The sequence below is a fragment of the Larimichthys crocea genome, chromosome III, assembly GCF_000972845.2.
Source record: "Larimichthys crocea isolate SSNF chromosome III, L_crocea_2.0, whole genome shotgun sequence".
NCBI classification, from domain to species: Eukaryota; Metazoa; Chordata; class Actinopteri; family Sciaenidae; genus Larimichthys; species Larimichthys crocea.
Window position 1 is genome coordinate 49447668 of NC_040013.1, and position 14460 is coordinate 49462127.

General features: G+C 41.8%; 1 protein-coding gene across 3 annotated transcripts in view; it reads right to left on the reverse strand.

The window, feature by feature from the left end:
• Window positions 1-743: 743 nt before the first annotated feature.
• Window positions 744-14460, reverse strand: part of unc5db (unc-5 netrin receptor Db) — a 163205-nt gene continuing 149488 nt past the window's right edge. For all 3 annotated transcript variants that reach the window (XM_019262987.2, XM_019262983.2, XM_019262980.2), the window contains 4 exons: window positions 10948-11097; window positions 9269-9433; window positions 5577-5752; window positions 744-3576 (listed from right to left, as the gene is read on the reverse strand). In XM_019262987.2, the coding sequence (XP_019118532.1) occupies window positions 3318-3576; window positions 5577-5752; window positions 9269-9433; window positions 10948-11097 (750 nt within the window). In that variant the 3' untranslated portion in view covers window positions 744-3317. The remainder of the gene's footprint in view (window positions 3577-5576; window positions 5753-9268; window positions 9434-10947; window positions 11098-14460) is intronic.

The window sequence follows — 14460 nt, forward strand, 5'->3', positions numbered from 1 at the left end:
AAGCGTTACGAAAGCACACGTTTCCATTTTTGACATTCGATGCTTGCAGGAATGAGAAGGAGAATTCAGTTAGTTACAATTAAGGATTGATCAACAATCATATCGGGGGGGGGGGGGGGGGGGGGGCGTGGGGGGGGCTGCCGTTCACTTTCTTCCAGCTTGAATGACATAAAAAGTGAACATAATTTGATAAGAAATGCATAGAAATTATGCAGGGACGTAAAGATTATAGCAGGATGAAACCATTCACATATGTCAGAAATGCTCAGTGATGTATTCAATTTCACCATAGCATTCCTGAGAAACCACAGAGGTCCTATTCAAAATATATTTGGCTCTCTTATTTCCAAAATATTGAAGATTTGGGTTTATAGACAAAAAAAAATGAGAACTGTAGGTTAAGTTTTTTTAGCAGACAGAAAGGCTTTCACATCCCTTTATATAGGTCAATTGTATAAATCAATTATGTATGTCAGTCATAGTTGGAGGTACCAGTTTGAAGATGAAGAATGATCTCTTAACAGTTGATATTTGAAGTATCAGCACTGAGATGAGTTAAAAACAAAGACTGACGCAACTGAGTGCTACAACTAAATGAAGTGCGTACAGGAGAAAGCAGATCCAAGCCGGTGCTTTAATTTGTACCATACTCATACTGTGTGCACATGGTCCCAGGTACTCTGATTATTAAGCCTATGTTTAATTTCTGTACTGAACATTCAGTGATATGTTTTTTTCTTATCTTTACTAAGGAAGAGTCTTCGTGAGTGAGATGCATCATGTCAAAGTCTTCCAGTCCAAATGAGCTTTTACCTGTTTATTCGTGTTAATAATGATTTACAGAAGCAGGTGCTATCAACACAGACGTACAGTACATGTAGTCCCATTGTGTCACCTAAGCACTCCATCGTAAAGCTTAGCTTTGATTAGCTGACAGCCTGTTATCCTGCAAGAAAACCAACCAACCAAGCTAAGGCATGTAATACAAATGCTGGTCCACCTAAGCAGGGTGACACTGACATGGTATTCTCTGTTGTCAGGTCAAGTCAAGTTAGAGATAATAAATATGCAATGTCAAAATAAAATTTCAGGTGATGGTTGCAGTTTTGGTGGGAATAGAACATGGTCAGAAAGATTATAAAACCCCAAATTCAGCATGGCCATGATAACAATCACTAATCTGTCGGGACATTTGGAGCAGTGTTTGTTTAATAAGAGGCTGTTAGTCCAGTGCGCTACTTTTCAGACTACTGGGGTTTCAAAATAATGGGCCGTTCTATGTTTTATCCCAGGCAAACATTTGAATATTCTGGGCAGATAGACATCAGGAAAATAACTAATTGCTGCTATACTGTGCGACCGAACCACAGAGGAATGTAGGGAGTGTGAGGTCATACCTTCAGAACACAGACTGTGTATGAAGACAAAGGTGCAGATGTGTGATTGGTGTGTGACAACAGGAAGGAAACATTTGGAATTGTATACAGTCAGCTCCACATGTCTGACTAGTTCTCCTCTGTTTGAGTATAAAATGAGTGCATCAATTAGCCTACCATATCAGGACACCAGGATACATGTATACACTCAATATACTTCTTTTAAAAAAATGTGACACTGACATTTCTGCTTCCACTTCAGTACAGCTGAGGTGAATGGAATATCATCTTGGTGTTTGCATGAAACCTGCTAACAGAATGTTCTGTGGGTTTTCCAGGACTTTTGTTTCGTTTGTGGAAAGATACATCGCTGCTCATAATCTTTCACCACACACCAACATTGACATTCCATTCACCCAGGGCGGAGAAATCACAGGCAGATATCTGGAAAGCTGAAGAAACACTATTTGCATGGCTAGATACCACTAGGGAGTTTACCCAGCATGCATATCTCTTGCAGACTGTGATTTGAAGTACAGCATGTAAACCTCTCTGCAGCACTGAGGTGGATATTGTTTCTGAATACATTTCATGTAAAAAGGATTCATTCAAGTATTTGTATGTGTGTGTGTTGAAACTGGCACAGTAGATAACTGGATCTCGTCTTACCTTCATTACTGAGTTCACTGCCTTTCTTCATCTTTTTCCTTCATGATGAAGGTCAGACAATTTCACTACTCGGACTAGAGATCAGACAACTTTTACCAGTTACCATTACCTCAGTGACTGCTGTTGGATTTCAAGCCTCATGCCCCTTGTCGTCCTCTGTCAGTATGAGTGTGTTGCTGTTTTTCAGATCAGAGTTTCTTTTTTGTTTGTTGTACAATATGCAAACTCCCAGTATGTGTGCACATGACCTCCGTAACCATCAAATGTCAAAAAACAAACGTGTGTGTCTGCATGTGTGTTGAGGGCAATGAGGAGGTGACGATGAGGGGGGGGGGGTTATCGGGTGTGTGAGGGCCTGATATGAGGTCTATGTGACGGGTGTTAATGGTGGGAATTGGATGATAAGACGCGGCGAGATGTGGTGCCGGGGAAATCATGTTTTACAGCTTCCTCCCTCTCTATCTCTTGGTGGAGGAAGCTGTAATGGACTGTAATGCCACGGTTAGAAATCTCACTCTGCCACGTTACGCCACAAGCATGGTTTTTTTTCTTCCATCTGAAGTCACCCTCTGACTGTGCTGTCCTTCAAGGTTAGACTGAGGCCGATTTCTTTTACATTTTTTTTTAGAAATGATGATACAACACTGACTGCCTATCAGAAACATCCAACAGACTAGATTTTGATTTTTTTTCAAGGGATGATAATGAGTGAATTTCAAGATACTTGGCTTTGAAAGTTAATAATCACAACATTTAAGCAATCAGCAGCTTCCTTTTAAAAATATAATATCGGACGTCAAAAAAGTAGCTTCTAAGTTCTCACTCATTTGTTGACACTATCGTTGACATTATCTTATTTGCATATAAGAACTTCTATGCAAATATGTCCAGCTGCCACCACTGGGAACACCCACTCCCTCACCACCACTACCCCACCCTTTGAGCTGAAAAATGAATATACAGAGGAGCAGATTTAACAAATTAATAACAAATAAATGAAACATGAACTAAAAATAGAGTGGAAAGGCAGAAAAAGATTTACAGTTCATCCTCAGGCAGATTGTTATGAGAGAGGGATCGATCCACAGCAGGTACTGGCTCACCTCGACCTGTTATGTTTGGTCGGCATGGTGACCGCTTGCATCGTCTACTAATTGACAACCTGATGACTTCCCAGTGCTCTGCCACAGTGTGTTGTCCATCTCTGGCTGTGCACGTACACACATATATGCCTTAGTTTGTCAGTTTTCACTCACTTTCTCTTTTTTTGGCTCAGCCTGTATATTCAGGAGCAGAGTCCTCTATCGTATTTGTTAGTGTGCCCGTTCCGCACAGACTGTCTGCTTGTATGTGATTGAAGTCAGACTCCGGCTCATCCTGGTCCTTGGGGGAGCTTTTGGAGTGGATCTTTCCAATCTCCTCGAGGGCACTGGCTAGAGAGTCAAGGTCAGCAGTGTCCTGGTGGCGAGCCTCCCACAGGCTCAGTATGACTGCCGACGGACTCTGCTGCTTTGCAAAATAACCCAGGTTTCTGTAGAGGAGCACAAAAGCTGGATTAATGAATGACACAGGAAGAGGTCAGCCTCAGAGACAGATTTGGACTGTATCCTTGGACTGCGTGTATTTATCTGACATGAGACATACTAAATCTGTAAATAATGGTTTTAATTTCCTTTGAGAGAATATTGAGTGAAATTTTCATGCACAGAAAAACTGTGGACCTTAAAGGATGAGGCTCATGTGATTCTATATTTTTCTTTTTGACAATAGGTCGAAGTCCACCTTAATATTTATTTAAGATCTAAATATAGATAAATCCACATCTAGACTAGACAAGCATAGAATATCATCAGACTTTCATATCCAGTCAGTGATGACATTCAGTTAACATGATCATCAGTGGCTCTCATGCACTCCCCAAGCAGACAAGAGTTCAAATTAGCTGGACCACAAAACTATATTAAACATTTGAACATGACAAATGTTGCTGTAAACATCATAAAGCAGGTTTGAACTGTGAAGAGCTTTCCTGAAATATGAATATTGTGCAATTGCATAATTTGATTTATTGATCCATTGAGAGATTTTAAAGGGAGAAATAAAAGCAGCTGTCTGATTCAGCCTGGACCGGCCACGACGGTGACACTTATATGATATACATATATGAGGATGAGCGATATGATAATGTCTCTCCTCAAACAATCTAAATGCATCTTTTGTTAGATATTTTGTTATGTGTTAACTTAAGGGGTGGCAGTAGCTCAGTCTGTAGGGACTTGGCTTGGGAACTGGAAGGTGGACTGGTAGCTGGAGAGGGGCCAGTTCACCTCCTGAGCAAGGTACTGAACCCCTAACTGCTGCCAGGGTGCCGTTCACTCCACCATCTATTTGCATGTGTATAAGTGTGTGTGTGTGTGCGTGGTTGTATTTTGGGTAAAATGCATCATGTGTAAGTTCTATTCTATTCTATTTACAAATGATGATGACATTCTGTGATAGTAGTTTCATTTCAGTCATAATCAATATACAATAATTAGTATTTGAGACAGGCAGACATTTGTTTTTTAGGTTCTCAGGAGCTAAAGTACTGTACAAAGAAAGATCATCCACACGCCCCATGACAATCAGATCAGCCAATACTAACAGAACCCAGCTGAGTCTGTGACGCGCCCATTTAACTTTTAAAAAATCGACTTCTTAATTCTGCCTGTTCCTGAAAATTCATTGAGCACAAATTGTCTTGGTATGGTAAAGAAAACTGTGTACCAGTTCTACATGTAGGTGAAACAAAATGGTTGACCTATTAAGAATATTGAAATGTAATCAAAAAAATATACATTATGACTGGGGATTTCATTCTCAGGTGCTGCTAAAATGAAAGAAAAGTGAGCTTGTTACCATGCCAATGGAAAGCCTTCATGTGTCATGACTTGGTAAATCCAGTTGGGGGCAGTATTTCACTGCCACTATTTGCTGCTTCTCAGGAGATAAAAAAAAACATAAAGCAACATAAAAGGCTGCAGCCATTGGTCACACCAGGCTCTGTTCAAAGCCGCCCAACTTGGAGAGGAAAGCTTATCTGGATAATTTGGAATCCCAGAAGACTCTTAGATACCAGCATCTCATGAATCATACACTTAACAAGAGATTATCGCTGCCACAAGCTAAGACCAAGCTAAGACAACAACTGGACTGAGTAAATATTAGTATAGTGTCTCATTATAAACGCATATTTTTTCTTGATATAAAGAAGTCTGACTGATGGACATTAACAGAAATGTAACAGAGATCTATATAATGCATTCAAAAAAAGTCAATGGTATTATGAAGCTGGAAGAATCAGTCCTGTCTGCTGCTGCTGAGAGACCCACTGAAGAATAACAGACACCTGGCAACAGGCCACGTTCATGAGATCAACACTACTCTCTGGATTGTCCTCATTCTCATCATTGTGTGTTCAAAGAGACCATTTCAGAGGAAAAGGGTGCATGCATCATGCGATCTGAGAGAGCATGCACATCATACGCTCACCGATCTAAGTGGAGTTTCTGGGCTAAGAGTTGCCAGTCCTTGCCCTTGGCGTTGGCAGTGTCGAAGGTGGCACAGATCCTCTGGCGGATGGACAAGGGGATTTTGAAGGCCTTAGGCCCCGTCTGGGACGTGACGGTGCAGTCTGTCTGCATAAAAAATGGAACTGACTCTTTTGTCTGGAGGAAGAGAACAGAAATAGACAATAATCAGAAGGGGGGCAGAGAGGATTTGTAAATGTGGCTTTGTGCTTGTTTTAAGCAGCCTGCTGATCCAGACGGGCAGGGTTTACTGGGGACAGTTCAGACAGGTATGTTGAACATACAAGACATCAGTACATAGACTGTAAACAAATAATATGGTGGAGACATTTGGTAGAACGCCTCTTCCATTGGTCAGTTTGTCACCACAAACCAGCTCACACATTCGCTAGCCAGGTGACCGTGCCTCCAGCTTATTGGTTGGGACTGTCACACGCATTTTCATTCATTATAAAGACCATACAGCAAACAGGTGGACTCACAATTGAACTACTAAAGCTTTGTGACAGGCAGTTTATTTCAGAATAAAAAGTGCACCTCATCTTGGCGCTGTTTTCAGGTTTTAGAAAATCTAGCCCATGACAGGAAACTTTAGCCAATTACAGGTCAGTAAGATAGTATATATATATAAAATACCAACACCAACCCAAAGCTCAGGATTTGAGGGGTGGAGTATTACTATAAAACCACATCTCCCATAATTCTGTGCTGTTCTAATGTAGCTGCACTGTTTGTAGTGCCATTTGTTTTTTCTTTCTGATGCTTTTTTCTTCAAACTGGGTTTAAAAAGCTACAAATGTCACATATTGGCTTTCAAATGAAAGAGGACATGTTTGTTCAAATCTTCATTATATATCATATATCATATACTTTCTGTCTGTTTTTGAGATCAACCAGGAAATGCTCATTTGAGTGACTGCAGCAACATTTTACAACTCTGCTGGGGTTGAATTTTATTTCATTACCAGACAGTGACTGACCCCAACTCTGAAGGTGTGGTTGAATTACTCTTCTGCCAAAGGGTTGCTCCATCTAACATCCACTTTTACTGAATGCCATAAAACAAATTCAGACATACGTGTCTGCATACGCATGATGTGAAAAAGTGGATGTGCATTACTGGCCGATAGAAACACTGACTGAACTGTGTTTGGACATACAGTACTGTTATTCTCCTGTGTGCCATTGCACTGTGAGACTACCAACAGCATGGCTCTCTCTCACTGTTTACAGTCTGTGACGGCTGTGCTCGCTATTTATTTATTAGCCTTAAAACCCTGACATCACACTCTTTGTCAGCACTGGAGCGTTTGGTTAAATGGAAGGCTAATGTGAGCGTACACCACAGCCCACTGCACACCAACTGCTCAACCTGACACACATAGTAGGATGCAGAGGAAACATAACGTGTAGTATTACTTTGTATGTGTACCTCTGTCACCTGTCAGGCTATTATGAGCCCAGCTTACTTCAGCCACACTGCACTGATAATCCTAACATCAGACCATCTGAGAAGTAATATGAGGAAGAAGTTTGGATACAACAGCAGATATGAAAAGACCGTGGCTACACGAGAAGCTGTTTGCTGACTGTAAAATGCAACAGCCCACTAACTTTTTTACTCAAGTAAAGCAGCTGTGGTGCTGGATGGGTGCTTTAGTTTCAGAGAGGTCGTGTTTTGTTAGTTCAGATTAGTCTGAACGTGATTTTTGAGAGAATCTGACAATAAGTGATTAAAAAAGACTTTTATACAACTTTTTGATTTCAAAAGTTGGAATGAAAATTCTAAATTGTTGGTATCAATAATACCACACTTGATTCTTAAATGAATACATGAATTCTTAATTGAAACAAAAAAAGTCATATTTCCATTATGTTGATTTGTGCTCTTTTTTTACATATTCTTGTTGTGTCCTCTTATTTAACAAATGATGAATGGCACACGACTTGGGAATTAGTGTCATTAACTGTTTATCTTGATGCCTTCATCTCTGTACAGGCCTCCCAGCCTGTAGCAGCCCACATTACACTGAAATCACTAATGCTGACCACAAAGTAGTCTCCAGTTCTTCACCTACCTACTTGAACGCCCTTCTACAGACATATGTTGTTCCCCGTTGGTGGAACGTCAAACCAGTTCCTACCAGATCAGGGCTTCCCTCTCTACCTTTAAAAACCTCCTGAAGACCTCCTCTCCAACACTACCAACAACTTGACAATCTAAATCTATCCCTTTAAGAATTGTCACAGCACTTACTGCTGCACTAACACTTTCTTATCGCACTGTACCTTCATTGTTTCCCTCTCTGTAAGTAGCTTTGGATAAAAGTGTCTGCTAAATGACTAAATGTAAATGTCGTGATTTTCTGAAAATTTGGCTAAAATATCTGCTTAATTTGGGTGAAATCATGTTGACATAAAGAAGCTCTATAACTCTCTATATGTAGAGGATAATGCATGTTAATACATGTTACTAACTAAACTCCCGGAGTTTCTGTGCTCTGTCGTCCAGCAGGTTCTCATGGATCGTGGCTGCTGCTGTGATCCTTCATGACGTCCTCTACATATATTATTACTGTCATTATTGTTACCATATCTCCATTACAGTTTATAGTTAGTTGATGATTTGCTGCTGCTGTGCATCTGTGTCTCTCTATCTCTATCACAGGTTCCACTGCTACTGTAATCATTTTATCATTCATTGTGATTCATTGTCATTTTATCAGTCATTGTAATTGTACAGTATGTTTGTGTTGATTTGTTCTGTACACGTGACATCCATTGCACGTCTGTCCGTCCTGGGAGAGGGATCCCTCCTCTGTGGCTCTTCCTGAGGTTTCTTCCACCTTTTTTCCCTGTTAAAGGTTTTTGTGGGCAAGTTTTTCCTCACTCGAACCGAGGGTCTAAGGACAGAGGGTGTCACTCCCTGTACAGATTGTAAAGCCCTCAGAGGCAAATGTACTTTGTGACTTTGGGCTATACAAATAAAATCTGATTTGATTTGATCACACCTGGTGACCCACAATGTAGACTTCAAATTGTCATGTGTGTTTGCTGAATATGAAGATGATTTGAACTCCCAGCTCCAATCAGCAGTTTTAGGTAGGATTAAAACAAAGAAAAGGAATGCTCTGCGTTTAGATAGTTCTGGTGGCCTTGAGGCAGGACAAACACGTTCGTGAATGAGCAGTTGGGTGAAATCAATGAGCAGCACTCTCTTCTGCCTTAACAACTAGTGTCAAGGTGCTCTTGAGTGAGGATTTCTAACTCCTAGCTGCTCCAGTGGAGCTGCTCGGCAGCTGACAGAAGACTGTTGTTACAGCAGGCAGCTCCCAGGTGTTACTGCATGTGAATATGATGCAGACTATTTGCTGGAACATGTCTTCCTGGACAAATAAAGGTTAAAAAAAAACATGTAGAGTGAATGTGAACAGCTGGATCTCTGATGTCTGTGTTTAGCATAGATTTGTGAAGAAAAGTGAGAGAAGTAAGAATGTCCTCCTCGCTCTATTAATACACAATGCAAGCTCAGGAGAGCTGTCCCTGCTGTCAGTGGACACACTCCAGGAAGGTTACACAAAGGTTGAGCGTAAAAGTGAAAGCCACCCCCACCCCACCACCACCACCACCCCACCGGCAGCTGCAGAGCCTCACCTCGGCCACAGCCGTGTAGACCTGCAGAATCTGCTCGTGGCCTTTGACCTGGCGCACGCTGATTTTGCAGGAGAGCTGGGCGGTGGCAGGGCTGTATCTCTCCAGAGAGAAGGCACAGTGCAGGGGCTGCTGGTTGCTGCACCACACTTGGGGGAAAGAGAACTCCTAAAGAGACGGAAAGAAAAAGGAGGGACATCAGAAACACAACAGTACACAGCGGCGTTAACATATGCTACCTAAATGAGATGATTCAGCTCCCTGTGGCCACACTGTCACACGCGCAGCCACTTCCATGCAGTGAAATGAAAGGTAAGAGCCAGCTTTGAAGTCTCACTGATTCCATGGCTTGATATATTTAGGCACAGAAATAAGTATATTGGAGGAGAGAAAGAAGATATCTGGATATCATTTACAAATATAGTCTGATTCCTTCGTACAGTAGCTCTGATAGCAGGAGCAGCTTGAGGGCTTTGTACTGTAAGCAATATATGCAGAAATATGTGCAGCAAGAAAAAGATTGCCTTTGATGTATAATTAATTTGCAGAGAACGGGCACATCTGTGGGGAAACGTCCTTGACCTCTGCTAGACTCAGCCTTATCTGTACATTCAAAGTGACCTGTAAACGATTCTTAGTGAAGAGCGTGGCATTAAAAGTGGTGGCAGCTTCACCTACTGATGACTTAACCCTTGTGGCTTTGGTCCTGGCTGCCCAGTGCAGCTCACAGCAGCTACAGATAATGGAGCCTGAGAGCAGTGGCGGAGCAAGAGGAGGGGGGAGGGGTGATGGACGTGGAAAGCTCGGGTGCTCTTTAGCACTAAAAGCTGACTTGATGTATGGCGCGACGCTCAGCTATTATTCCACGCCTGTTCCACCAAAGCGCGTTTGCGGTGCCTGCCTTGTCATCCCGAGGCCCTCATAAATAAGGCTGCGGAGAGAGGGTGGATGTCTTTGAAACAGAGCTTTCCCCCCGCATTCAGATCTTTAAGCAAGAGCAGCGTACAGTGGAGACACAACAGGTACAAAGCTGCATTCCATCGCTGCGTTCCATCTAATATTGTTTGCATCTCAGTGCTCCTGCAAATACAACAAGCAACGCAAGCTTATTCATCTCAAGTTATGGTCCTTAAGAGAGAAATGGATTCACACAAACACAAATCTAAAGTCAAAACCAGATGAATGTTATGAGCTAAAGAGACATTATTTTTCATCAAGCTATACATTTGACTTCTTCTTTGTAGAAGTATTTGTGATAATAAAGGATACCAAACGCTGTCGCTCATGTAGCATCTGACCAGTCAACTGCAGTTTAGAGTTTGTTCAGCTAAGCTGAACATGAGCTCAAGAAGTATTCAGCTTTCACATTTTATGTGATAGATATGATGTAATTTATACAAACCATTGGTTAAACATTACAATCCTTTAACAGAAAGTATTTGTAGACAGTAGTATCAGATTACCTTCACATTAAAACACACACATAAAGTGAAAAGGGCCAAATGGAGAATCTCTAACTAACAAGCACAAACACATCACAGCACTCCGTGAACCCTGGGAGGGGCAGTGCACAAAACACCACAGTAATTAGCTCTTAGCAGCAAAAACAGGATCTTGCAAGTTAGTGCTTCAGTATCCGATCTCTGTTGATGTGATATTTTGTCAATCATTGCCATGGTTACCTGACATGTGGTAAAGGGTTTGATGCTCCACAGGAACTGGGGAACATCCTGGATGGACACCTGGAGGCTGAAGGTGTTCGCTTGGAAAGGCAACATCTTTGGCTCCTCGAGGAGCTGACCCCCTCTGCTCTTCTCTGCTGCCACCACTCCCTGGAGGGGAAAGGAAAGAAAAGGAAAGGAAAGGAAATAAATAAATATGAATACATTGAATAAAAAGGGTCAAAGACAAGAGGCATGAGAGAGAAAGATAAAATAAAAGGGGAAAAAGGAGAAAATAAAGGTTAGAAAAAGTCTTTCCTTTAAAGGTAAGCTATCTTTGCATATCACATAGCACATGAACACCTGTTGCAAATCCTTTCCTCTGTCACGTCCACTAATTAACTCATCACATATATTAACACAGAAGCCAAGCGGTGACGTCCAGTCTCTGCTGAACAAATCATACGACTCACGCTCAGGTTAGCATCACATTTGCAGAAACATGACAGATTGAAGCTTGAATGTAATGCTGGGGAAAGGTGTGTGTCTGGAGGGGCGGGGCAAACATCCATCTCCAAAATTGAATTTGTGATGATGAAAGAGCACTTTGATTGTGGCTTGCAGGTATTCATCTGTCATCATTGTTCAGTGTCCTGGTGGGATGGTTCCACGTCTGGTCTGTCTGTCTGTCCTTAGCCATCTCAGTCACAAAAGGAAAAGACGAGAACAGAGCTGTGACTAATGCCAGGCCACACTGAATGATTCTGACAGTGTCCGTGTGTATGGCTATGCATGCATGCATGTATGTATGTTTGGTTTAGTGTGTTTTTTACACGTGTCTGCAGAAAAGCGTGCACATGACATATCACATTCACACATTGCATAGAGAACAATAAGCTATTGGCAAACATCAGATGAGAGACGTTCATAAATCAAATCAAATCAAATCAATTCTATTGTATAGCCCAAAGTACCAAAGTACATTTGCCTCTGAGGGCTTTACAATCTGTACAGGGAGTGACACCCTCTGTCCTTAGACCCTCATAGAAAAGACAAATGTGGCAACAGGGACCCTGAAATATGGTGCTCCTCCTCTGCCATCTGCGTCTGTCATTGCAAACATCAAAACACTGGACAACATTAGGTTTCCATACTTTTCCTACTGTATATAGCATGTTGCTAGCTTGGATCTGTGACAAGGTTCTCATTTAGACTCATCTGAAGCTGTCATGATGCCACGATTCAGGCTTCGTGCAGACTGTGACTCTTGCTGAGCTGCTGTTTCACACACAACTGATGCATCTTGGATCATGTTTTACAGCTAAGGGAGTGTTGCAATGTCAACCAACAATGAGCAATCCAGACAAAAGAATTGCAAAGTTGGTGGAGTTAAGGTTCCAAAAGTTCATTTCCTGCATGCACAAAGCTGATAACAGTGTTGCCAGCAGACAAATCATATCACAGTGCTCTCTTTGGCTGCATCCTGGCACTGAAGGTGAAGAATATTTTCTAGTATCTGCAGTTTTGCTAATTAATAAAAATTGCGTCTGGAGAAAGCTTGTAGCTAGCCTGGATATGTAATGCATTACCTTCTATTGGTTATGTTTCAAGACATAAACAGAAATGACACACAATAAAGGCTGAAGACTGAGGTGAACAGTATTTCCTGACAGCATTTACATCAGACAGTAGCATTCTGCCAGCAGTGATGTGCTAATATTAATCTCCAGTTTGACCTGTAATGTAGGGGCATTATTTCTGCCAAATCTAAATCATCAACACTTTCTGCCTTTATTGTTACAGCTGTGATTTTAAGCTTTTAATTGAAGGATAATCTGTTCATTCTAAAATGAGATGAAGAGGTGATGAAATCTTTAAAAGTTCATGAATCTGGTTATAAATATTTAGAAAGAGAGAGCAGTGTTGTGTAAAATCAAGAGAAAATATCAGACAAATTCCAATCATAACCATTTTTTGGTCTCAGCCGAAGAAAATGTCTCCGTCACACAAATGCTTGTGTTACATCAGGCTTCCTGTTGATCCAGAATCCAGTCTGTGATTGCGTTGGAGCTCGGAAAAACACACAGCAGAGATGTGGTGCTAACAGACAGGAGCCCAAGGGACGCGCAAAAGTCTGACATCTGCTCGGCAGGCTGGGAATTCATAAACCAAATCCAGAATGCATTTTAAAGCCAGATGCCGCTGACGGCTGCGACATGACAGAAAGGCGGTCGGCAGGCAGAGTCAGTCACGAGGCTCCTGGTGCTCTGTTCAGCTTGGCTCAGCTCTTCTGTTAGTCTAGGCTCTCCAGGGAGGATGGGAAGCTTGATTTCCCTGATGTTCACTGATGAGATCTCAATGCTTAAAAACTCTATAGGTCGCTGAAGGATAATCAAATCAAACAAGATAAAAAAAAAGGATGATTGGTTAACATATGAATGGCAGTGATTACAGTGCGGCTGCCTTTGTCTCTCAATATTACAACCTCTGAGAGAGTGAGGCTGTCAGGCTGTTACAGAGTCGCCACTATCGGCTCTGCAGTATTGTTTCCCAGTGGTAATGAATCTGCAATCACTCACATGGTTTAACTGGTAGACAGCACATGCTGAGGTCCCTGCTGCCTCAGACAGCCCAGGCAAAAACTACAAACACACAAGACATTCCGTTTGAATCTAGGCCATGACCTACAATATGTTCTTCCTAATAGAGTAAAAATTGCTAAAGTGAAAATGTGCATCCTCACGTTTTTGTGAAAGAGGTCAGACACAGCCAAAGTTGTGTTGCAGAAAGACTGCTGAATTTGCTCCTTTGAATTCTGGACTGTTGGCAGAATGAACAAGAACTCAACCAGACAAACAAACCAAAAAACTACAATAGTAACATTAAAGCCACTCATCGGCCAACATCAAATCACCTGCGATGACCTAGAGATGAAGCTAGAGTGTTTTAATTTGCTCATATTCTGAGATATTTACCTCAGAGACTTTTGCCTCCTCCCTAACACAATGGTGATGAATGGAACTTAATTTGTGCTCGCAGCTTTGAGAAATGACATTCAAAAGCAAAGTGTCTTTCGAGAAATAATGACCCACTTACTGTGTATAATCCACAAACCTCATTAAGAGTTTTCCTAGGACTAAAAAACAGTTCCTAAGAGAACTTGAGAGTGCATTCTGTAGATTATCCGGAGTAACAAGGACACTGAGCAAGACACTGCAGACAAAGAGCAACACTCATTTGGCAACCTGACTAATGTCAGTCCAATATTCACTCTCCTTTTAGGCTTTGTTTTCCTCCTTCACCAGCACCTGAGGGAAATATCTGTCTCTGTGGCTGTGAAATGTTCTGCTATGTTCACCAGCTCACTGTGTCTGTCCGCTGTCTGGTGCTTTTCAGGCAGTGTGCAGTGGATCTACAACAGATATTTAGCTTTGTGCTGCTGGAAACACTTCTACTGAGAGGCGTGAGAGTGAAGCAAAAAGGTGTGGGCTGCAGAGACAAAACAATGAGCTGAAAGAAGCTAAAAGTCTGCTG